The sequence below is a fragment of the Oryctolagus cuniculus genome, chromosome 20 (assembly GCF_964237555.1).
Source record: "Oryctolagus cuniculus chromosome 20, mOryCun1.1, whole genome shotgun sequence".
Lineage (NCBI taxonomy): Eukaryota > Metazoa > Chordata > Mammalia > Lagomorpha > Leporidae > Oryctolagus > Oryctolagus cuniculus.
The window spans coordinates 6,750,833-6,775,497 of record NC_091451.1 but is presented as its reverse complement, the minus strand read 5'-3'; the positions used below and the strand labels follow the sequence as shown (position 1 = coordinate 6,775,497).

General features: G+C 49.7%; 1 protein-coding gene and 1 long non-coding RNA gene across 10 annotated transcripts in view; one reads left to right on the top strand and one right to left on the bottom strand.

Moving 5' to 3' along the window:
- The window catches only part of WDR89 (WD repeat domain 89), a 127,327-nt gene extending 119,467 nt beyond the window's left edge, over positions 1 to 7,860 (bottom strand). For 6 of the 9 annotated variants that reach the window (XR_011384836.1, XR_011384834.1, XR_011384835.1 and 3 more), the window contains exon 1: positions 6,993 to 7,860. Coding sequence is in view for 3 of the 9 variants with exons in the window: in XM_051826418.2 (XP_051682378.2) it covers positions 6,993 to 7,141 (149 nt within the window). In the remaining 6 variants the exon portion in view is untranslated. The remainder of the gene's footprint in view (positions 1 to 6,992) is intronic. The other 3 variants (XM_051826415.2, XM_051826417.2, XM_070065062.1) reach the window with 3 other exon arrangements.
- On the top strand, positions 7,624 to 8,445 carry LOC138847187 (uncharacterized). Its single transcript, XR_011384837.1, has 2 exons — positions 7,624 to 7,758; positions 7,859 to 8,445. It is a non-coding gene; the product is annotated as an uncharacterized lncRNA (long non-coding RNA).
- The last annotated feature ends 16,220 nt before the right edge of the window (positions 8,446 to 24,665 follow it).

Sequence of the window (24,665 nt, the reverse complement as noted above, 5' to 3'; positions counted from 1 at the left end):
TCTGGGAAACGTTTCTTTTAATTGTCTATGCTCTGCTGGTGACGGAAAAGCAAAGTGAAATTTGAAGGAATGCTACTATTGGCTCAAAAGCTTTGACAGGACCTTTTAGAATTTCATTTATCTCAAGGGTAGACACATATGGGTGCGCACACAGACACACGGTGGGTGGGGGGAATCTCCCATCCCCCCCCCCCCCTTCACTCCCAAAGCCCAGACTAGGAGCCGCAAACTTAACCCAGGTCTCACCTGAGAGGCGGGAGCCTGAGGCTGGGATTTAGCAGGAAGCTGAGATAGGGAACAGAGCCAGGTCTCAAACCCAGACACTCAGCTATGCGATGCAAGCGTCCCAGGCAGCACCTTGATGCAAACATCCAGTCAACGTGTCAAGAGGCAAAACTACCAGAGCTTAAAAACAAAAACCACATGTACTCGTGCGTCCACAGCAGAATGGATGCTAATTCTGAACCCTTTTAAAGTCAATAAAGAACCTTATATTTTGTTTATAAAGCAATTTCACATTTTGCCAAAGACTAGAGTATTTTTCATTTTTTCCTGACTCTAACTCTGATTTTTTTTTTACAGGCAGAGTGGACAGTGAGAGAGAGAGAGAGAGAGACAGAGAGAAAGGTCTTCCTTTTGCCGTTCGTTCATCCTCCAATGGCCGCCGCGGCCGGCGCACTGCAGCCGGCCCACCGCGCTGATCTGAAGCCAAGAGCCAGGTGCTTCTCCTGGTCTCCCATGGGGTGCAGGGCCCAAGCACTTGGGCCATCCTCCACTGCACTCCCTGGCCACAGCAGAGAGCTGGCCTGGAAGAGGGGCAACCGGGACAGAATCTGGCACCCCAACCGGGACTAGAACCCGGTGTGCCGGTGCCGCGGCTCAATAGGCCATCTAACTCTGATTTAAGTAGGACAAATACTTACTATTATTTCACAAATAAAGACCCTAAAGGTTAGAAGTTAAATATTTTGTATGGTCTGTATAAATCTGACTCCAGGGAGAGATCTTCCACCCACTGGTTTACTCCCCAGGTGCCTGGACGAGGCAGGCCAAAGCCAGGAGCCAGTAGCTCTATCCAGATTTCCAACATGGGTGGCAGGAACCCAAGTACCATCATCCTCTGCCTCCCAGGCACATTAGCAGGAAGCCGGATGGAAAGCTTGACCTTGAACGTCAAGCCAGGACTTGAACCAGATACTGATGCCTGTTGAGCGCATTGCAAGCAGTGCTTTACAAGCTGGCCTAATGGGACCAGTTGTGGCATCGCCTTCAACGCCCAGCATCCCATGGGACCCAGTTTGAGTCCCAGCTGTCCCACTTCCGATCCAACTCCCTGTGAATCCACCTGGGAAAGCAGCAGAAGATGCCCCAAGTACTTGGGTTCCTGCTACCCACACGTGAAATCCAGATGGTGTTCCAGACCCCTGGTTTCAGCTTGGTCCAGCCCCAGCTGTTGTAGCCATTTTGGGAGTTAACCAGCAGATGGAAGATCTCTCAACCTCATTCTAACTCTGCCTTTCAAATATTTTTCTAAAATCTTAAAAAAAAAAAATATAGCTGGCCCCAACAACCCCCGCCCCGACTCCTCCACGCACTGTATCACATCATGCTGAACAGTTTTATGCTTTCTTTTCAAATTGCTTCTTGATGACTAATGCCTAGTCAAGAAAATCTGAAAATAATACAGTGGAACATATAATGGGGTATCATGATCTTTAAAACACTGAGTATCACTAATTATCATGCACTATACAATTTATCTAGCTAGAATGATGAACCAGTAAGCTTTGCCAAAATGAGCCTGCAGCTCAGGAAAACCTATATTGAAGGTTAAGTGAATCCAATTTTAATGTGTAAGCATGGGGCCAGCATTATAGTATAGCAGGTTAAGCCTCAGTCTTAGATTCCAGTATCCAATATGAGCAATGGTTTGATCCAGCTGCTCCACTTCCAATCCAACCCTCAGCTACGGCCTGGGAAAGCAGTAGAAGATGGTCCAAGTCCTTGGGCCCCTGCAGCCATGTGGGAGACCCGGAAGAAGCTCCTGGCTCCTGGCTTCAGATCGACACAGCTCCAGCCACTGCAGTTATCTGGGGAGTGAACCAGCAGATGGAAGACCTCTCTCTACCTCTCTCTCTCTGCCTCTCTGTAACTCTACCTTTCAAATAAATAAATAAATAAATCTTAAAAAAAAAAAAAAAAAAAAAAACAGGTCTGGCGCTGTGGTGCAGTGGGTAAAGCCGAAGCCTGCAACCCTGGCATCCCCTATGGGTACTGATTCAGGTCCTGGCTGCTCCATTTCTGACCCAGCTCCCTGCTAATGGCCTCGGAAGGGCACCAGAGGATGGCCCAAGTGCTTGGACTGGATGAAGCTCCTGGCTCCTGGCTCCAGTTGGCCCAGTTCCAGCTGTTACAGCCATCTGAGCAGTGAACCAGCAGAAGGAAGATCTCTGTCTCTCCCATTCTCTGTGGCTCTACCTTTCAAATAAATAAAATAAAATCTTTAAAACATAATAAAAATTTAAGAGAGTTAAATAAGATCATTTCTGGGGTGGATGTTTGGCACAGTGGTTAAGACACTGCTTGGGATGCCCACATCCCCCATACCCCAATGCCTGACTTGAGTCCTGGCTCCTGTTTCTGGTCCAGCTCCCTGCTAGTGTGAACCCTGGAGGCTCAAGTACTTGGGTCCCTGCTATCCACATGGGAATGCCAGAGTAAGGTATGGTCTCCTGGATTTGGCCTGGCCTAGCTCTGACTGTTGCCAGCATCTGGGGAGTGAACCAGCAGATAGGAGATCTCTGTCCCATTCTGCCTTTCAAATAAATAAGTATTTTTAAAAAATCACTTCTATATCATGCCTGTCAATCACTAAAGTTTATTTTAAAACTAAACTAGGCAACTTGACTAGTGAATTCAATGTGAACATTTAAGTAAACTAACTTACATCTGGGTTACTGGAGATGATTAAAAAGGAAAAATTAAAAGATCAAGAAAACTCCTGGTCGGCACTGCGGCTCACTAGGCTAATCCTCCGCCTGTGGCACCGGCACCCCAGATTCTGTCCCGGTTGCTCCTCTTCCAGTCCAGCTCTCTGCTGTGGCCTGGAAGGGCAGTGGAGGATGGCCCAGGTCCTTGGGCCCTGCACCCGCATGGGAGACCAGGAGGAAGCACCTGGCTCCTGGCTTCGAATCGGCACGCCAGCCATAGTGGCCATTTGGGGGGTGAACCAACGGAAGGAAGACCTTTCTCTCTGTCTCTCTCTCTCACTGTCTAACTCTGCCTGTCAAAAAAAAAAAAAAAAAAAAAAAAAAAGAAAGAAAAAAGAAAACTCCTAATAAGCCCCGCTATACACACAAAAAATAAAATTGTTGTGGCCGATAAATTCCATACCACATCCTCATCCCAGTTAGGTGGCAGACTGCTCACACTGGGCTTGCCAACGAGACAAACCCAAACTAGTTTTGTAGTTAACTGGATACCCATTCTGTGGGAATAAAAGCACCAGAGTAAAGAGGTTTAAATTTTTTATTTTTCCTTTTCGAGGTGTTTATGAAGGATTCCCTAATGTCCCACGTAGAAGCACCTGGGAATCTGAAGCCTAAATCTGACTCCTGACTCCACCTTCCTGCTAACGCAGACCCTGGAAGGCAGTAGGTTTTGGCTCAAGAAACAGAGCTGCTGCCACCCACATGGGAGACTCGGATGCAGATCCTGGCTCCCAGCTTTAGCTGCCCCAGCCCTGGCTCTGCAGGCATTTGGGGAGTGAATCAATAGATGGACGCTCTCTTTGTCCCTCAGTAAGTTTTTAGTTATAAGGAAAAAGTTTGTTTCTGGAAATATCATGGATTTTTTGTTTCATTGTTTTTGCTGTCTCCACTTTGCCATGCATGAGAATAACTTGGTCCCCTGTAACTCTGTTCATGCAGGACCCATGGTCAAAGTCTAAAGTCATGGCTGGCTGCCTGCTCAAATATAGTAAGACTGGAGTCACTGCACTATTTACAGCCAGTGCACCCAGGCTCCATCAGGGTAAGGGATGTGAGGCTTTTCCTGCGAACCTGGTAACGGCTCAGGTCTGCAGCCAGCGTGAAAATAAGTTTGTTTACTAGGGCTGTGCTGAGAGACATCTGGATGATGGTGGAGAGTGGCTGCAAACGAAGCGCTGAGGGCACATTGTTAAGCAGCGGGCTAGATCCGTCAGTGACAGCAGACTGCGAGCACACCAGATCACCCACTGGGCGTGAGGCTGACTGCGTGGGGACGTGAGACGTCTCGACCGTGGAATGTGAGGTAGGTAAGGACAGTCACTGCCACACCCGGCCACTGAGATGTCCTCCATGCTGGCCCTTCCTACAGCTAAAACCACACAGAGCAGTACCGATTAGATCAGAGTCGGATGCCGAGCTGGCACTGGATCTTTTTCATACATTATCTTATCCAACATATCTGTACTGTTGCAGCTGGCGACAAACCCAGCTCAGCCAGGTCCCGTCTCCTGGAAATGACGCCAGCCAGCCAGGGGTGAGACAGGGATGGTGGGCTGCTTCAGAAGACATGACGAGAAACTGCAGTCGCAGGGGCCTGGAGGGGACTAGCACTCACATTCCCAGTGAGGCGGGACCATCAGCACAGCTCCCTGTGACGCCTGCGCCGTGTCCTCAGGAGCAAAGGGACCTGGTCTGTGAATGTCTGAATGGTTTCCTTACAATCAGCTCCCATCACCCGAGGTCATGCTTAAGCAGCACCCATGACCACATGAAGGGGAATTACAGGAAGCCCCCGAATAAACAGTGGTCTCTCTCCCCAGGCAGCGTGCGGAACCTTCTTACTGCCAAGGGCTGTGTGGATATTTATAACATCATTCCCGGGCCACACAAAATTAACATCTGAAAAATTAGTCTGCTACAGATTTAGTAATCAAACACTTCTGCACTCACAGGGAATGCTGTCCTGAATCTCGGGCAAGCAGACACAGGCACCAGAGGCCTCAGTTGTCCAGTCCTACAAACCCATGGGGACTGCTTTAAAAAAAATCTCACCACAGGACTGGCACTGTGGCGTAGCAGGTAAAGTCACCGCCTGCAATGCCAGCACCCCATGTGGGCACCTGTCCGTGTCCCGGCTGCTCCACTTTGATCCAGCTCCCTGCTAATGGCCTGGGAGAAGGAGTGGAAGACACCCTGAGTGCTTAGGCCCCTGCCACTCACACAGGAGACCTCCCACATGAAGCTCCTGGCTCCTGTCTGCCCAGTCCTGGGCCTCATGGCCTTCTGGGGAGTAAACGAGAAGATGGACTATCTCTCCCTCTCTTAACTCTTGAATAATAAATCTTAAAAAAAAAAAAAAAAAAAGGCCGGCGCCGTGGCTCAATAGGCTAATCCTCCACCTTGCGGCGCTGGCACACCAGGTTCTAGTCCCGGTCGGGGCGCCGGATTCTGTCCCGGTTGCCCCTCTTCCAGGCCAGCTCTCTGCTATGGCCAGGGAGTGCAGTGGAGGATGGCCCAGGTGCTTGGGCCCTGCACCCCATGGGAGACCAGGAAAAGCACCTGGCTCCTGGCTCCTGCCATCGGATCAGCGCGGTGCGCCGGCTGCAGCGGCGGCCATTGGAGGGTGAACCAAAGGCAAAGGAAGACCTTTCTCTCTCTGTCTCTCTCTCACTGTCCACTCTGCCTGTCAAAAAAAAAAAAAAAAAAAAAAAAAAAACACCACCACCTCCCCTACCAAACTGCACAGATGCTCAATCCCTTACACTAACTGGTGTATCTGCACGGAGCCTAAGCACATCCCCCCACATACCTCACTCTTCCCATATCCAATACCACGGAAATGCTATCTTACCCGATACTGCTCAAGGAACAATGACAAGAAAACAAATCTGCACACGCTTAGTACAGACAAGGGTTTTCCTTCTTAAATAATTGTTGGACGCCATGGACACAGACCAAACAATGCAGAGGCCCGACTGTATTTCATCTAAGCGGTACTAGGCTCCTTGTGAGTTTTATTCTGTGGAGTGAGTTCAAATGATAGTTTAGGAAAAGAATTTGAAGAGCAGAGGCCGGCGCTGTGGCGCAGCAGGTTAACGCCCCGGCCTGCAGAGCTGGCATCACAGCCGGGCGCCGGTTCGAGTCCCGGCTGCTCCACTTCCGATCCAGCTCTCAGCTGTGGCCTGGGAAAGCAGCAGAAGATGGCCCAAGTGCTTGGGCCTCTGCACCCACGTGGGAGACCCGGATGCAGATCCTGGCTTCCGTCTGGCCCAGCCCTGGCCATTGGGGCCGTGAACCTGCAGACTGAAGACCTGCCCGTCTGCCTTTCAAGTAAATAAGAAAAAAAAATATTTAAGAAGCAGAAACGGCCGTATGGGGTTCACGCGTAGCCACATTTTATAGCTATTACCTCCCTGGATCCGCCAAGTAATCAACTTTGGTGTGGTCTCCACTTCAGTGGAGGCTGAACAACTCGCTTCTTAACTCGGATGTGTCTAGGAGGTCAGCCTACCTCGCTAAGTGAATTAATTCACTTCCAGACGGCGCGCATGGGTGCTCTAAATAACGTCGGGTCAGGAAAGAAGCCGCGAGCAGCGTTTTACAAGTTGCCAACTTTTAATTTCACCTCGGTCGAAGCAGTGCGCGGCGAACTGAAGGGGCAGCGCCCGAACCCGCCCCGAGTCCACGCTGGCCGCGACCGCCGCGTGCACGAAACGCTGTCGCCACAGGGGCGGCTGCCCTCCACACCCTCTCCCGCTGGGCGTCCCGCCCGTAACCCACGGGAAAGCCCGCCTCCCGCCGCGTCTGCGGGCCGCGCGGGAACCCCGCACCAACCCGCCCGCCACGCGGGAACCGCGGGAGCTCCGACCCCGCCGCAGCGCGCGCCCGCTCCTCCCGGCGCCTCCGGCTCCCGCCTTCCGGACTCGACCCACACGGACGCCGGAGACGGAGCTGCCCACCCCGGAAACGTCGCCCAGCCCGGCCCGGCCCAGCAGAATGTACCTCAGCAGCAAGCTCCCACTCGGAGCTGGAGAAACGCGAGATCCGCTCGGGGTTACAGCCGACGACCGGAACTCCGCCCTGTCGCTCTGATTGGGTAGACGCGCAAAGGAAGCTACAGAGGATTGGTCGGCAGCAGAGAGGCGGGCCATACCCGGAAGAAGCGATAGAGGCGGGCCGCTAGGAAATTGCCCGCCGCCGGCCTGCGCCTACGCCTACGCCACACCGCACCGCCTCCTACGTGACGTAACGAGTTTCAACCACCCTATTTGTTGCGAAGACTTAAGCCATCTGGAGCGCGGCCAATAAGAGAGCAGGAAGAAACCTGGTCCCGCGCCTGCGCCGCTTGACTACCTAAGGCGGTTATAGAAGCCAGCGCTGGCGCGGAGTAGAGGATTGTGAGGGTGACGGTAATGCCAAAGAACCAGGCATACAACAACTACGAATGCTGGGTTGGAAACACGATGGGACTCGTCCTCCACCCCTCCCTGCGGTGACCGGAAGTGGCTTGTCAGTTCTGTGACTCTCATTGGATGAAAAGTAAGGAAGGTATCGCCGCCTCAGCCCCAGGGCACTCTGGGAGTTGTAGTCCGGACGCTGTACTGCTCTGGCTGTCGGTGGAGCGGCGGCGGCCTTCCTCCTCACTGTAACCCACACTGACGGTTCGTTCTGCGCTTGATGTGTTCCGTTCTGCTTGTGCTTTCGCTCATCGGCGCCGTTAAAGACAGAAGCAGGGAAAATGGGAGGATTTCGCTTCTGTTCACGCAGGGTTAGTGTTGGTGTTCGCCTCTGGCTTCGCCAGGTGTTCTCACTGCGGCCGTGAACTAAAGTTGTTTTTTTTTTTTTTTTCCTAACATTCTGTTTCTAAGGAGCTGGCTGGCTCCACGCGACGGCCTGGGCCGCGCCCGTGGGCGGGTGCAACCGCCGGGGGCAGTGCCTGAAGAACTGGCTTCCGTCCCAGCAGGTGCACGGGGAGCGCGCCGTGTACAACGCGGCGTGGACGGTGTGCCGCAGAGCGCCCGCGCCTTGTGTTGAATCGCGAGCTCCTGTGACTTCCGTGAGCCCACGCAGGAACATTTCATCGGTTTTTGTGTCTACGGGAACGAAAACTCTACTTACAGATACCCGAGACTTTCTGAGTAGACTTTTCTCTTTTGACAAATTTTAATTATTTTCCTGCTCAACAGGTAGTTACAAAGTGTAGGGAAAAAGCCTGATTTGGGATATAGAATAGTTCTCCATTTCCATACCGAAAACCACACCTTGCAGGATTGAAGCTCAGCAAAAACTGCTTTTGTGACTGATGTTTGAAATTATTGCAGTTTTTGTTTTAAAAATTCATTTTTTTCGGTGATTTGAGTGTCTTGTTTCTCGGTGGTGAAAGGCTTCTTGTTGTTTGTGAGTGGCACGTGGCGGATTTGCTTCCAGTAAATGAAAACTGCAATTAGTGTACTCACCACTGTATCTTGACTTTTAATATTATGTATCTTGTACTAAGTGAAATGAGTGGATACGGCAAAGACCGCCCCGAGCCAAAGATGCAGGTTTCAATGCTTTGCTAGATAGCTTTTTTTTTATTTGAAAGTCAGAGTTACACAGAAAGAGGAGAGGCAGAGAGAGAGAAAGAGAGAGAGAGAGGCTTCCATCCACTGGTTCACTCCCCAGATGGCCACAACAGCTGGAGCTGCTCTGATCTGAAGCCAGGAGCCAGGAGCTTCTTCCAGGTCTCCCACGCAGGTGCAGGGACCTAAGCACTTGGGCCATCTTCTACTGCTTTCCCAGGCCATAGCAGAGAGCTGGATTGGAATTGGAGCAGCCGGGATTCGACTGGCGCCCATATGGGATGCTGGCGCTGCAGGCAGTGGCTTTACCTGCTATGCCACAGCACCGGCCACTTGTTAGATAGTATTTTAATATTTTCCTCTCGCCACCGTGTTTTCCCCTCCCGTTGCAATTCAGGAGCCCATCGGGCCTACAGATGTCACATGGCTAAGAGTAAAAGCCGTTGAGAACCCCTGCGGTGATTACCGCGTCCTGCTGAATGACAGAACTGTGGGCACCTCTGGCTGTTTCCAGTGCTCACTCAGCAGACTGAAAAGTCCCCCAAAGCGTCCCATTTTAAAAGTATTTTGTTTGTGAAAATTTAAAAACAGGAATTGAAACAGGCCCTGTTGCTGCCTTTGGCAGTGTGAGCCCTTGAATCACTCTGTCCCCATCGCTGGGCAGCGGCTGGGGGGGACCCCTGAGATGCAGGAAGAGGAGTGAGTATCAGGGTCCCTACTGGGGACCGGGGTGGTGGTGCAGCAGGTCCCCCTCCCCTGCAGGCGGCGGCTGCTCCTGTCTGAGCGAGCTCCCTGCTCATGTGCAGGTACTTGGTCACCCTGACACCATGTAGAGACCACGGTGCGGTCCCTGGCTCTGGCTTTCCTCCGCCCAGACCTTCCTGTGGTGGCCATTTGAGAACTGAACCAGTGATGAAACAGATCTCTGTGGGGAGCAATCCGGACTAGACTGTTACTCGAGTTGGGACTTATTCTATGCATCTGCTCTCCCGCAGTGTGGCGCTGGGAGAGAAGTGGACAGCTTCCGCACAGCTGCCTCCAGTTCAACCAATTAACTGTAGGACTTGCTCCTGATTGGAGAGCAGCGTACTCGGCGTGTGGGCAGCCGAGTTGGGATTGGCGGAGAAGGACTATAAAGGAGGAGAGAGACGGCATGCACCAAAAACATCTATGGGGAACATCTAAGGGAACCCGTGCAGCCCCCGAGAGAACCGGCCGGCGGGGTGCCGCTCCCCTGCGGAAGTGGGGAATGTGGCCAGGGGGAACTGCCCTTCCACGGAGGTGGAAGGGATAGTAGCCAACCCGGGAAGAACCAGCAGCAAACCCGGGGAGGGCCGAGCAGACGAAAGAACAGCGCAGGGTCCTGTGTTGCTCCTCCACGAAGAGGGGGAGCGACAGATCTCCTTCTCTCTGTCTCTTCCTCTGGAAGGTATTTCTCTCTCTCTCTCTCACACTCTCTAAAAAAAAGAAAACTTTGGAAAAAACCCATCTACTTGGAGCTGCAATACCATCATCCCAAATGGGCTCCACTTCAAGCCCTGGCTGTTCCACTTCTGATCCCGCGCCCTACTAATGTGCCTGGGAAAGCAGCAGAGGAAGATGGCCCAAGTCTTTGAGCCAGAGCTGTGCCGATCCGAAGCCAGGAGCCAGGAGCTTCTTCCGGTCTCCTACATGGGTACAGGAGCCCAAGCACTTGGGCCATCTTCCACTGCTTTCACAGGCCACAGCAGAAAGCTGGATATGAAGGGGAGCAGCCAGGACTCGAACTGGCACCCATATGGAATACTGGCACTGCAGGCCGTAGCTTTACCCTCTACGCCAGCACTACACTGGTCATCATGCACGAAGATGGAGAAGGCGGAGGAGCCGAAGTAGTCCCATCCCCAAGGCCTGGCAGTGAAGGAGCTGAAGTGGACCAGAGAAACCACTTTGAACTGCATTACAATTTTTAAAATTAAAAAAAATGCATATGCAACTATAAATTTTTATATAAATGTAAAGGTAATTTTTAAAATATGTTATTTATTTATTTGAGAGGTAGAGTTACAGATAGTGAGAGGGAGAGACAGAGAGAAATGTCTTCTGTCCGCTGGTTCACTCCCCAGATGGCTGCAACGGCTGGAGCTGTGCTGATCCAAAGCCAGGAGCCAGGTGCTTCTGCTGGTCTTCCATGTGGGTGCAGGGGCCCAAGCACTTGGGCCAACCTCCACTGCTTTCCTGGGCTACGGGAGAGAGCTGGATTGGAAGGAGCAGCCGGGACTAGAACCGGCACCCATATGGGATGCCGGCGCCACGGGCAGTGGATTAACCTCCTGCACCACAGTGCCAGCCCCAGTAATTTTTTTTTTTTTTTTTTTTTGACAGGCAGAGTGGACAGTGAGAGAGAGAGACAGAGAGAAAGGTCTTCCTTTGCCGTTGGTTCACCCCCTAACATGGCTGCTACGGCCAGCACGCTGCGGCCGGCGCTGCGCAGATCCAAAGCCAGGAGCCAGATGCTTCTCCTGGTCTCCCATGCGGTGCAGGGCCCAAGCACTTGGGCCATCCTCCACTGCACTCCCGGGCCACAGCAGAGAGCTGGACTGGAAGAGGAGCAACCAGGACAGAATCTGGCGCCCCGACCCAGGGTGCCGGCACCGCAAGTAGAGAAGTGAGCCATGGCTTTTTTTTTCCCCCAGTAATTTTTTATAATAGGTAAATTGGTTCTCAGTGGAAGACTCCATATATTTCAGGAGAAATAACAGTTACATGTCTACCCCAAAACTTTAAAAATGATAGCCTTAATTTAAAAAATGCAAAATTTGAATATTCCAATTCTTAAATAATTCTTTGCTAAATGCCTCGAATGGTTTACTGTGCTTGCCTTAGTCTTTTTAAAAAGTGACATAGGCCGGCGCCATGGCTCACTAGGCTAATCCTCCACCTTGCGGCGCCGGCACACCAGGTTCTAGTCCCGGTTGCCCCTCTTCCAGGCCAGCTCTCTGCTGTGGCCAGGGAGTGCAGTGGAGGATGGCCCAAGTGCTTGGGCCCTGCACCCCATGGGAGACCAGGAAAAGCACCTGGCTCCTGGCTCCTGCCATCGGATCAGCGCGGTGTGCCGGCTGCAGCGCGCCAGCCGCGGTGGCCATTGGAGGATGAACCAACGGCAAAGGAAGACCTTTCTCTCTGTCTCTCTCTCTCACTGTCCACTCTGCCTGTCAAAAAAAAAAAAAAAAGTGACATAATGGCTGGCGTTGTGGCGTAGTGGGTTAAGCAGCCACCTGTGACCCTAGCATCCTGTATGGGTGCCGGTTCGAGTCCCAGCTGCTCCACTTTTGATCCAGCTCCCTGCTAATGGCCTGGGAACAGCAATGTAGGATGGCCCAAGTACATGGGACCCTGCTACCCACATGGGAGACTTGGATGAAGCTGCTGGCCCTGGCCATTGCAGTCAGCTAGGTAATAAACAACTGGATAGAAAATTCTCTGTGTCTCTCTCTTTCCCCCTCTGTTTCTGTAGCTCTGACTTTAAAATCAATAAATCTTTAAAGATAATATATAAATAAATAAAAAATGACATAATAAAATTGCAAATATTTTAGGCTACCATGTGATGTTCCAGTACATGTATACAGTATGTAATGTTAAAATCAGAGTACACATTTCTACTCAAATGTGTTTCTTTGTGGTAGACACTCAAAATCCTTCTCACTTCTAAAAACACACGGTACAGGGGCCAGCATTGTGGCACAGCAAAGAAAGGTGCTGCCCACGATGCCAGCATCCCATATGGGCACCAGTTCACATCCCAGCTACTCCACTTCCAGTCCAGCTCTCTGCTAAGGACCTGGAAAAGCAGCAGAAGATGGCCCAAGTGTTTGGGCCCCTGCCACTCAACTCCTGGCTTCTGACTTCAGTCTGGCCTAGCCCCGGCCATTGCAGCCATCTGGGGAGTAAACAGTGGATGGAAGATTCTCTCTCTCTCCCTTTCTCTTTCTTTCCCTCTCTCTGTAAGTCTCACCTTCAAAATAAATAAAGCTTTAAAACACACAAGCACACACAGACACACACACACACAAACATACATCTATTTTATATAGTCCCCCTACTCTGCTTTAGAACCCCAAAACATACTTCTCCCACTTGACCATAGCATTCATGCCTCTGACCTCATGATGTTCCTAATCTAGGCCGCAGACAGGTGCATGGGCCGCTTTTGAAAAGCCCCAAGATGCAGTGGCCAGAGTTCACATTGGCCAAGTCCTCATGTCCATCCTCACCAAGCTGCAGAACGAGCAACATGGGTTGAGGCCCTACGCAGGGCCAAGTTCACGGTCCCTGGCTGCCTGAAGGTTCCACTGTTCCTGTCCCAGGCATCCCGACTCCACCAGTTCTGGCCACGCCCTCAGTTCCACATCTCAAAGGAGTGGGGCTTTACCAAGTGGAATGCGGGTGAATTGCAAGACAGGTGGCTGAGAAGCAGCCAGGGCCTGACAACGGCGGGATTGAGTCATCCCCAGTGGCGATCCTGTAGACAAGTGGCGGGACTGAATCACCCCCAGTGGCAATCCTGTAGACAAGTGGCAAGCCCTTCACCCCTGAGGGCTTCCACTGTTACCCCCTGTCTTGAATCATCAGTGATAAATCTTGACTGCTGTTGAAACACAAGCTGTCAGATTGCTCAGATGAATGAGATCCTCTTTCTGCGCCTGGCCTAGTTCACTTGGCACAGTGACTTCCAGTTTCATCCAGGCTCTGGCAAATGACAAAACTTCATCCTGTTTACAGCTGCGTGTATTCCGTTGCGTGTGTGTCCCACATTGTGCGTGCATCAGTTCAGGGACGCTTAGGTGGCCTCCAGTTCTTGGCTTTTCTGAATGGTGCCACAAGCACACGGGAGTGCAGATCTCCCTTTGACAAACTGCTTTTCAGTTCCTTTGGATATATTTATACCCAGTGGTAGGATTTCTGGATCTTATGGTAGTTCTATTTTTAATTTTTTGAGATACCTCCCTACTCTCCATTGTGGCTGTGCTGTTTACATTCCCACAAACTGTGTATGTGCTCCTTTTTCTCCATATCCTGACCAGTACTTCTTATCTTTTCTCTTCTTGGAAATAGCCACTTACCTGGAGTAAGATGATATCTCATTGTTGAGTGTTTTATTTTTAAAGATTTATTTATTTTATTTGAAAGTCAGAAGTACACGGAGTGCAGGGGCCCTAAGGCTTGGGCCATCTTCTACTGCTTGCCCAGGCCATAGCACAGAGCAGGATTGGAAGTGGTGCAGCTGGGACCCGAACCGGCGTCCATATGAGATGGCGGCACTGCAGGTGGCAGCTTTATCCGCTATGCCACAAGGCCAGCCCCTGGGTGTTTTTTATTCTTTTCTGTTTTGTTTCTGTTTTTTAAAGATTACCTGGAGATAGAGATCTTCATCCACTATCCATGGGCTTACTCCCAAAATGGCCACAACAGCCAGGTCTGGGCCAGGCTGAAGCCGTTAGCCAGGAGCTCCAACCTGCTCTCCCACACGGGTGGCAGGGGTCCAGGTACCTGGGTCAGCTTCCACTGCCTTCCCAGGTGAATTAGCAGGAGACTGGATGGCAAACAGAGCAGCTGGAATTCACACGGGCACCCTGAAAAGGGATAAAACATTGCTTGTGACTTAACCTGCTGTGCCCAACACCGGCAACCTCCTTATAGTTTTGATTTGCATTTCTCTGATGAACAGTGACATTCAGCATTTTTTCATAGACCTGTTGGCCATTTATAGTGCTCTTTCAAGAAATCTGTTTATGTCTGTTGCCCGTTTTTAAATCCAGTGTTTTTGCTATTGTTCGGATTCTTCATGTACTCTGGATATTACCCCTTGTCAGGTGGATAATTTGCAAATATTTTCTCCCGTCGTAAAAGTTGTCTCTACGCCCCATTGATTGTATCTTTTTCTGTGCACATAAATTTTTTTTTTATTGAGAACTATGTGATCAGAAAACAGAGAAGCCTGGAGGGCACTGGTTTAGGACATGGCAACTGCAGTTTAAAATAAAAATCTTGCAGGGGGCAGCATTTGGCCTTGTGATGAAAACCCACTCAGGATGCCTCCATCCTGTATCGTAGTGCCTGGTCCAAGTCCCAGCTCTAACTCCTCCGCACAGCCTCCTGCCGATCACAGCCAGGGAGGCAGCAGGGGCGTCTCTCGTTGTTAAGTTCTAAGCTGAACCCCACCTGGGAGACCTGAATTCAGTTCTTGGCTTCTGGCTTCCGCCTGCCTCAACCGTGGCTGTCGAAACTGTGAAGTGAACCAGCCAATGGGAATCTCTGCCTTTCAAATACATTTTAAAATTTAATAAAATCAAATAAAAATCTTGGGGAGAGAAATAAAAGGGAAAAAAACATGTTTTTATATGCATCTTACAGGAAACTAAATGAAATGACTTAAGTAAAAAATTAGAAAATAGTCAAATTTAACTTATCACAAAGAGCTTATCATAAAGATAATTTTAGGAAATAGTTAAGTTGCAATATGAAAAGTTCAAGTTTTCATTTAGGAACCTACCATTTAAAATTATCTATACCCCCACTCATAAAAGTGTCTCAACTATTTATATTTGCTGCTATTAAAATCTTATAAAATCTAAATTATGCATGAGAACCACCACAAGTTCTCATGCTCAATCACCATATCAGGGCTCAACTAGAGACACAGAACCTGTAGGAGATATACAAGGGTACTTCAAATAATGTGGGAACAAATGGAGCTAAAAGATAAGTTTATTGGGGCACAGTGGGTTAAATCACCATCTACACTGCCAGTATCCCATATGGGCATCGGTTCAAGTCCTGGCTGCTCCACTTCCAATCCAGCTCCCTGCCAGTGTGCCCTGGGAAGGCAGTGGAAGATGACCCAAATGCTTGAGGCCCTGTCACCCATGTTGGAGACAGATGAAGCTCCTGGCTTCAGCCTGGCCCAGCCACAGCCATAGCAGCCATTTGAGGAGTGAAGCAGCAGATGGAAGATTTCTCTCTCTCTCTGTAACTGTGCCTTTCAAAGAAAGAAATCTTAAAAAAGTAAAATAAAAAGATAAGCTTATTTTGGTTCTAAAAAATTTAAATTTTTGCATAGTTTTAATAATCTGGATTTTGGGGGCCAGTGTCATGACACAGCAAGTTAAGCTGCTTCTTGCAATGCTGGCATCCCATATTAGAGTGCCGGTTCAGGTCCCAGCTGCCCCACTTCTGATCCAGCTTCCCACTCATGCACTCGGGAAGGCAGAGGAAGATGGCCCCCAAATCCCTGGGCCCCTGCCACCCAAGTAGGAAATCAGGATGACATTCCTGGCTCATGGCTTTGGCCTGGTCCAGACCTAGTTGTGTTGTTTGAGGCCATTTAGGGAATGAAGTAGCAGATGGAAAATCTCTCTGTGTCTCCGTCTGTGTGTGTGTGTGTGTCTCTGTGTGTGTGACTGTCTTCCAAATAAATACATTTTTTGAATAAATAAAATTTTTAAAATTAAAAAAACCAGCATTGTGGTGCAATGAGCTAAGCTGCAACCTACAACCCCATGTTAGAGCGCAGGTTTGAGTCCCGGCTACTCCACTTCTGACCCAGCTCATTCACCTGGCAAAGCAGTGGAGGAAGGCCCAAGTGCTTGGGCCCCTGCCACCCATGTGGGAGACCTTGGGGAAGCACTGGGCTCCTGGCTTGGGCCTGGACCAGCCCCAATCATTGAGGTCATGTGAATCAGTGGATGGAAGATCCATCTCTCTCTCTTCCCCGCCCCCACTCCCTCTCTGCCACTACTTCAAATACATCTTCAAAAAAAAGAAAAATAATAATATTTTTTTATTTTTTATTTATTTAGCTTCATTTTATTTGAAAGGCAGAAAGGCAGAGACAGAGATCCTCCATCTGCTGTTTTACTCCCTGCATGTCCACATCAGCCAGGGGTGAGCCAGGCCAAAGTAGGCTCAGGAACTCAGCCCAGGTCTCCCACGTGAATGGCAGGAGCCCAGTCGTGGGAGCCATCACTGCTGTCTCCCAGGACCACTGCTAGTAGGGTGTGGAATCAGGAGCCCAGCTAGGTATTAAACCCGGCCACTTTGATATGAAACACAGGTGTCTTTTTTTTTTTTTTTCTAAATTTGAAAGGCAAAGTTACAGACAGGCAGACTCAGGGGGGTAGAGGGGAGAGGTCTTCCATCCACTGGTTCACTCCCCAGATGGCTGCAACGGCCAGAGCTGGGCCAATCTGAAGCCAGGAGCCAGGAGCTTCTTCCAGGTCTCCCACGCAAGTGCAGGAGCCCTAGGACTTGGGCTGTTTTCCACTGCTTTCCCAGGCCACAGCAGAGAGCTGGATTGGAAATGGAGGAGCCAGGGCTCGAACCGGCACCCATATGGGATGCTGGCACTTCAGGCAGTGGCTTTACCAGCTATGCCACAGCACCAGCCTCAGGTGTCTTAACTGCTAGGCCAAACATCTGTCCCTTATAATACACATTTTTTAATGAACTTTTTAAAGACCCATTTTATATTAAGGATTTTTTATGATTTTTTAAAGAAATTTACTTTTATAATTGTGAGCACTTACTAGAAAGTCTGAACACTGCGAGCAAGCCGTCTGCTCGAATTGTCCGACGTGATCTGGCACTCTAGTCCAGCGCAGAATTTGTGGCTTATTTATTAGTTTGTTTTATCTGCAAGTCAGAGTTACAGAGAGAGTGAGATCTTCCAGCTGCTGATTCACTCCCCAGATGACCACAATGACCAGCACTGGGCCAGTCCAAAGCCAGGAGCTTCATCCAGGTTTCCCACCTGAGTGGCATGGGCCCAGGCACTTGGACCATGTTCTATTGCTTTTCCTAGCAGAGAGCTGGATGGGAAGTGGAACAGCTAGGAAGTGGACTGGAACTGGCACCCATATGGGATGCTGGCATTGCAGGTGGAGGCTTTACCCGCCTCACCCCACAAGGCAGAATTTCAAGAGAAACAAGTTCGACTCTTAAGGTCATTTAGCTGGTTGACTGAGGCCCGCCCAGCTGAGTAGGATCATCAGCTTTGCTTGAAGTTTACTGTTAGGAAGGGTACTCGCACCTGCAGAATGTGGGCCCAGCCTCACACACACACACACACAGGGTACTCACACCTGCAGAATGTGGTCCCAGCCTCACACACACACACACACAGGGTACTCACACCTGCAGAATGTGGTCCCAGCCTCACACACAGGGTACTCACACCTGCAGAATGTGGTCCCAGCCTCACACACAGGGTACTCACACCTGCAGAATGTGGTCCTGGCCACACACACACACACACACACACCCCTTCAGATCATTCATTGAAGACTGGAGTTTGAGGCTGGGAAGTCATTCAGGGAGCCATAGTTGACATTTAGTTTGGTACGACTGGCAGTGGATTAAGCATACGGCATGTACAAACCAATCCCAGGTTCCTCTCTCTGATAAAGTTAATCTAAAAGCAGCAGCCCAATCCCGCTCTCTTAACTCCCTGCCTTATTTGGCTAACTACTTCTTGAGACCTTGTTTAATAATCTCCTTTTGAGGTCTGGCTCTAGGTCTTAGCAACATATTCTTTTGCTCAAATCTTGAATTCCGGATTCCACTTGAAGGTTCCCCCTACCTAGGCCTTCTCAGCTCAGTAAGGAAGAGTTCTGGCAAGCCGTTGGCTGCTGGAAGAAGCTAATGTGACTGCCCTTAAACCACAAGGTGGGTGGTGGCAAGAACAACCTGTAACAGACGCCAGCTGGTTCATACCAGTCAGGATGACAACTGTTCTTTTCAAGATAAGAGGTGGTGTCATTTTAACTCCTTGAGTTTTAGTTGAGACAGATGAAAGTTGGGGACCAAGCAGGGCTAGTGCTGATAATTGTGTTAATCAGAAGCACCACCGGGACCGGTGCTGGGGCATAGTGGGTAAAGCCGCCGCCTGCTGTGCCGACATCCCATGTAGGCGCCAGTTCAAGTCCTGGCTGCTCCACTTCCGATCTAGATCTCTGCTATGGCCTGGGAAAGCAATGGAAGATGGCCCAAGTGCTTGGGCCTCTGCACCTGCGTGGGAAGACCCAGAGGAAGCTCCTGGCTCCTGGCTTTGGATCGGCACAGCTCTGGCCGTCGTGGCTAATTGGGGAGTGAACCATTGGATAGAGGACCTCTTTCTCTCTCTCTGCCTCTCCTCTCTCTGTGTAACTCTGACTTTCAAAGAAAGAAAGAAAGAAAGACCACCTCCCTCCAGGGAGTCTGGTCACAGAACTGCCCACAAGTACTGGGTCGCTTGGCTAATTCCAAGTTCTCTTCCTACCATGTGAAAGAATGAACACATAGCAGAATAGCTACACTGAATTGACTTACGAGGGGAAGAAAAGAAAAAGGCTGGAGTATTTGACAAACCAGTGTCTGGATCTTCTGTTTAGTTAAGAATTAGGACCATGCTCTAGGAGAGGTCTTCAAAATTCACAGAAAGCGGGGCTGGGGCTGGGGCTGGGGCTGCTCTGTGAGTAAAGCCACCACCTGCAGCGCTGGCATCCCATATGGGCACCAGCTCCTGTCTCTGCTGCTCCACTTCCTACCCAGCTCCCTGCTAATGGCCCAGGAAAAGCAATGGAGATGGCCCAAGTATTAGGACCCCTGCGACCCACATGGGAGACCCAGATGAAGCTCCTGGCTCCTGGTTCTTGGCTTTGGCCTGGCTTTTGTGGCTATCTGGGGAGTGAACTAGCAGATGGAAGATCTCTCTCTCTTTCTCTCTCTCTGTAACTCCAACTTTCAAATAAATCTTTTTAAAAAATTGCAGGAAGTGCAGATTTTGAAAATATGTGTGAATTTCAAACTTTTTATGCAAAAACAAATGTATCTATTCATACCATTTTCCAGGAAATTCCAGAAGCCCCTCTTGTCTTAAAACAGAAGTCTGGTTAGGGCCAAAAGGAACAGCTTGAGAGCCTCGTAATTCAATGAGAAGCAATTTCTTTCTTTCTGAAATAAAATGTGAAAGTGTCTAATTGTGCACCTGAAGTTGATTCAGGTTATATACTACAGAACTGCCTCTACATTACCTAAATGAAGGGCCATGGACTATCCAATCCACTTCTAATTATTCAGACAATTCCGGTCCAGCTCCCTGGTGGTGTGCCGGGGAAAGCAGTGCCCCTGCACCCACGTGGGAGACCTGGAAGAAGCTCCTGGCTCCTGACTCCCTCCTGGCCATTGCGGCCATTTGGGAAGTGAACGAATGGATGGAAGACCTCTTTGTCTCTTCCTTTCTCTATGCAACTCTGCCTTACAAATAAATAAATAACATAAATGAAGAGCTGAATTACTGAACTGCTTAGCTGAATGAAACTGCACATTTATGCTTTCTGTTTTTCCCTTCCTCTCTTCTTGTACACATTTTGTCCTAATTCTGTTTTCCAGGTTGCCTACTTTTCCAAGCTTTTTGGTATGGAAAAGTTCTGTCATGTAAGAAAGTTGAAATGAATGCTACCATAAATATTTCTACTTTTTAAAAAAAGATTTATTTATTTATTATTTGAAAGTCAGAGTTACAGAGAAAGAGAGAGAGAGAGAGAGAGAGGTCTTCCATCCGCTGGTTCACTCCCCAGATGGCCACAATGGCCGGAACTGTGCCAGTCCAAAGCCAGGAGCCAGGAGCCTCTTCCAGGTCTCCCACGCAGGTGCAGGGGCCCAAGGACTTGAGCCATCTTCCACTGCTTTCCCAGGGCACACTGGCAGGGAGCTGGATTGGAAATGGAGCAGCCGGGACTCGAACAAATGCCCATATGGAATACCAGCACTGCAGGTGGTGGCTTTACCCGCTACACCATAGCTATGTATTTCATCCTTTTCCCATGAATCATCTTACACGTTAAAAAAAATGTTTCAGAAACACATTTGGGGGCTGGTGTTGTAGCATAGCAGGTGAAGCCGCTGCCTACAACACCACCATCCCCTATAGGCACTGGTTTGAGTCCCAGCTGCTCCACTTCCGATCCAGCTCCCTGACATTGGCCTGGGAAAAGCAGTAAAATAAGGCTCAGTTGCTTGGGTTCCTGCACCCATGTGGGAGACCCAGATGAAGGTCCTGGCTCCTGGCTTTGGCCTGGCCCAGCCCTGGCCATTGCAATCATCTGAGGAGTAAACCAGCAAATGGAAGATTCAGTCTCTCTCTCTCTCTCTCTCTCTCTCTCTCTCTCTCTCTCATTCTTTCAAGTCGATAAATCTGAAAACAAAACAAAATCCCTGCCCTCATGCAGCTTATTTTCTAGTGGGCAACTATATATTTTATATTAAAAAGTAATGTAAGTTCAGCTAATGATATGCAGGGTGGTGTGTGTCCACAGTATTTACCACCGGTTTGTCCAGCATGGGATCACATCCTCTTGTACTTGCTGTCTTCCTTCCTTGCCTCACTTCCTTTTCCTTGACCCTGAGTTTCCCCTCCCAGGGTACAGCCGTCCTCCCTTATCTCTGGTTTCCCTTTCCAGACCTACAGTTACCCGCACTCAACCACAATTCAAAAATATCACATGGAAAATTCCAGAAATAAACCTGTTTTAAATTGTGTCCCGTTCCGAGTAGTGATAAGAGAAAAATGATGAGATGTCCTCAATTTAATTACAAGGATAGAGGAGGGAAGAGATAAGGGAATTTAATCAGTTCACAGCTGAGGCCAAAACCAACAAAAGACTCTCCTTCCTAAAACCTTGACTTGAACCCCATGGAGGCTGACTGGCAGGGCCTCTGCACCCTGGTTACACGCGACCTTAGAAGCACCCACTGCTCTCCCTAGAAACTACCTTCCTGTCTCAAGGGCTTCTGCTCTCCCCACCTTACCCCTGTGCATCGGCCTTGTCCATAGTCAGTGCCCAGTCAGTGTAAATGATTTATGCTTTCCTTCTTAACATTTTCTTTGTAAACATACCCCCTCTTTTCTTTATTTTTTTTAAGATTTATTTATTTATTTGAAAGGCAGAATTAAAGAGAGGCAGAGGCAGAAGAGAGAGAGAGAGAGAGGTCCTCTGTGTGCTGGTTCAAACTCCCAAATGGCCACAACAGCCAGAGCTGAGCCGATCCAAAGCCAGCAGGCAGAGTTTCCTCCAGGTCCTCCATGCAGGTGCAGTGGCCCAAGCTCCTGGGCCATCTTCCACTGCTCCTCCAAGGCCATAGCAGAGAGCTGGATCAGAAGTAGAGCAGCTGGGACCCGAACCAGTGCCCATATGGGATGCCTGCACTGCAGGCAGCGGCTTTATCCACTATGCCACAGGACCAGCTCCAACATACCCTTTGAAAAAATGATTTAGGGGCTGGCACTGTGGTGCAGCGGGTTAAAGCCCTGGCCTGCAGCGTCAGCATTCCATATGGGCGACAGTTCGGGTCCTGGCTGCTCCACTTCATATCCAGCTCTCTGTTGTGGCCTGGGGAAGCAGTAGAAGATGGCCCAAGTCCTCGGGCCCCTGCACCCATGTGGGAGACTCGGAAGAAGCTCCTGTCTTCTGGCTTCCAGATCAGCGAAGCTCTAACTGTTGCAGCCAACTGGGGAGTGAAACAGCAGATGGAAGACCTCTCTCTGGCTTTACCTTTCTCTGTAACTGTTTTTCAAATAAATAAAATCTTTCAAAGAAAAAGATTTATTTTGTATTTATTTGAGTCACAGAGAGAGAGAGAGAGAGAGAGAGAGAGAGTTTCCATCCACTGGTTTACTTCCCAAATAGGCACAGCCTCCAGGGCTAGACCAGGAGCCAGGAGCCTCTTCCAAGTCTCCCATGTGGGTGCAAGGGTCCAAGCACTTGGGCCATCCTCCACTGCTTTCCCAGGCCATAGCAGAGAGCTGGATCAGAAGTGGAGCAGCCAGGACTTGAACCGGCACTCACATGGGATGCCGGCGCTGCAGGCAGATTAACCTGCGGTACCACAGTCTTGAGATGAAATCGCAGCCTGTCCTGCTCTGTCCCCCAGCGACAGGCTGCATCTCTGTTTTAACAGTTCCATGCTGCATACACCACCTGCCCATGAGTCACTCAGTAACCTTCCCAGTTATCAGATGCACTATTGTGGGATTACAGTGCTGCTTCTCAAGTAACCCCTCTTTTACTTAATAATGGCCCCGGAGCACAAGAGTGGGGATGCTCCAGCTTTATTATAGCACATTACAATTGTTCTGTGTTATTAACAGTGATTGTTGCTAATCTGTTACCGTACTTAATTCATAAATTATCTGTTCTCATAGGTGTGTGTGTGTGTGTGTTTGTATGTGTGTTTATAGAAAAAATCATAGTACATATAGAATTTGGTACTATCTGCAGTTTCAGGTACCCACGGGGGTCTTGGGATATATCCCCCATGGATAAGGGGGTACCACTGTATAAACTGTGGCTTGTCATTATGTTCTCAGCTAGTCCCCCCCTTACCACAACCTACACCCCATCAGAACAAGGCAGCCTTAACTGTCTTGTGAATGCAGCTATGCCCTCAGTACCTGGCTCGTGGGAAGGTCTGGGAGACGCTGAGACAGCGAGAGCAGGGATGCACCGAGGGTCTAGGGCAGCAGCTGGTGACTTGCCACCATGCAAGTATTGTATTTCGATCATAACGCAGCTGGTAGAGCCGCACTAAAGTGCAGTGTATCGGCCGAGAATCAGTGTGAAAGCTATAAGGAGAGATGAAGCAGGCTAAGAGGCTGGAGAGTGATGGAGTGACTAGCTTTTCTAAGAACTAGAGCTCCCGGGAGGTTGTGGATATGTGATTTGTTAGCTGTTGGGTGAACAGAGACCACGGAAGACATCTGTTCACCTTCAGTGACTTCAGTGGTGCCTGGGACTGGGCGTGCCGAAGCTGGCCTTGGCTGTCTCTGATGAAGCCTTCCTTCGTGCTGTTCTGAATGATTCATGTTCTCGGCTATATGTTCCAGTGCGTTATTGTTTCTTAGAAACTGAGCGGGTTTGAGAGAGAAACACAAACCCTAATGCCAGACCAAAACCTTGTAGGTGGATGCCTGAGGATAGGCGTGTTCCAAGGGAGCTGAGAGGACCAGAAAGACATGAGAGGAAGCTCAGGAGTGCTCATCGTTTCGTGCTTGATCTCTTCGCTGGAGCCTGACTTCCGAGGCCTTGAACCACCAGTTGGGTTCTCAGTAAATAAATACACACAAACACACACACAAATACATATATAATGTATTTAACTCTCATTTTATTTCAAAGGCCAGAGAAACGTAGAGAGATTTTTTTTTTTTTTTTGGTCATTGATTCTCTCCCCCTAATGCCCACAACAGTCAGGGCTGAGCCAGTCCAAAGCCAGGAACCAAGAACTCCACCCTGCTCTCCCAGGTGGATGGCAGGGAACCAAGAATCTGAGCCATCCTCTGCTGCCTCCCAGGACGCGAATTAGCAGGAAGCTGGACTGGAAGTGCAGGAGCCCAGACTCAAACCGACCAGGGATGCAGGAACTCCAGGCAGGGTCTCAATCACCGCACCAAATGCGCATCCCTCACTTTATTTTCAACCCACTCCTCAAATACAGCTTTCTCTTTTATCTACAGATCTGCAACCCACTTCCATTCTGTAAACCCTTTCCTGTCAGTGCAACTACTCCTTACTTTATTAATTCCACTTTTATGAAACCTATTTCTTTTTTTTTTTTAAAGATTTATTTATTTGAAAGTCAGAGTTACACACAGAGAGAAGGAAAGGCAGAGAGAGAGAGACAGAGAGAGGGAGAGAGAGGTCTTCCATTCGGTGGTTCACGCCCCAGTTGGCCACAATGGCCAGAGCTGTGCCCATCTGAAGCCAAGAGCCAGGAGCTTCTTCCAGGTCTCCCACGTGGGTGCAGGGGCCAAGGACTTGGGCCATCTTCTGCTATCCCAGGCCATAGCAGAGAGCTGGGTGGGAAGTGGAGCTGCCGGGACTCGAACCGGCCCATATGGGATGCCGGTGCTTCAGGCCAGGGCATTAACCTGCTGCGCCACAACGTGGATCCCTGAAACCTCTATTTCATCATCTCCCTTTCATTCTTGGATCTGCTCGCTTATAGATCTAATCACCAGATTTCTTTCTTTCTTTTCTTTTTTTTTTTTTTTGACAGGCAGAGTGGACAGTGAGAGAGAGAGACAGAGAGAAAGGTC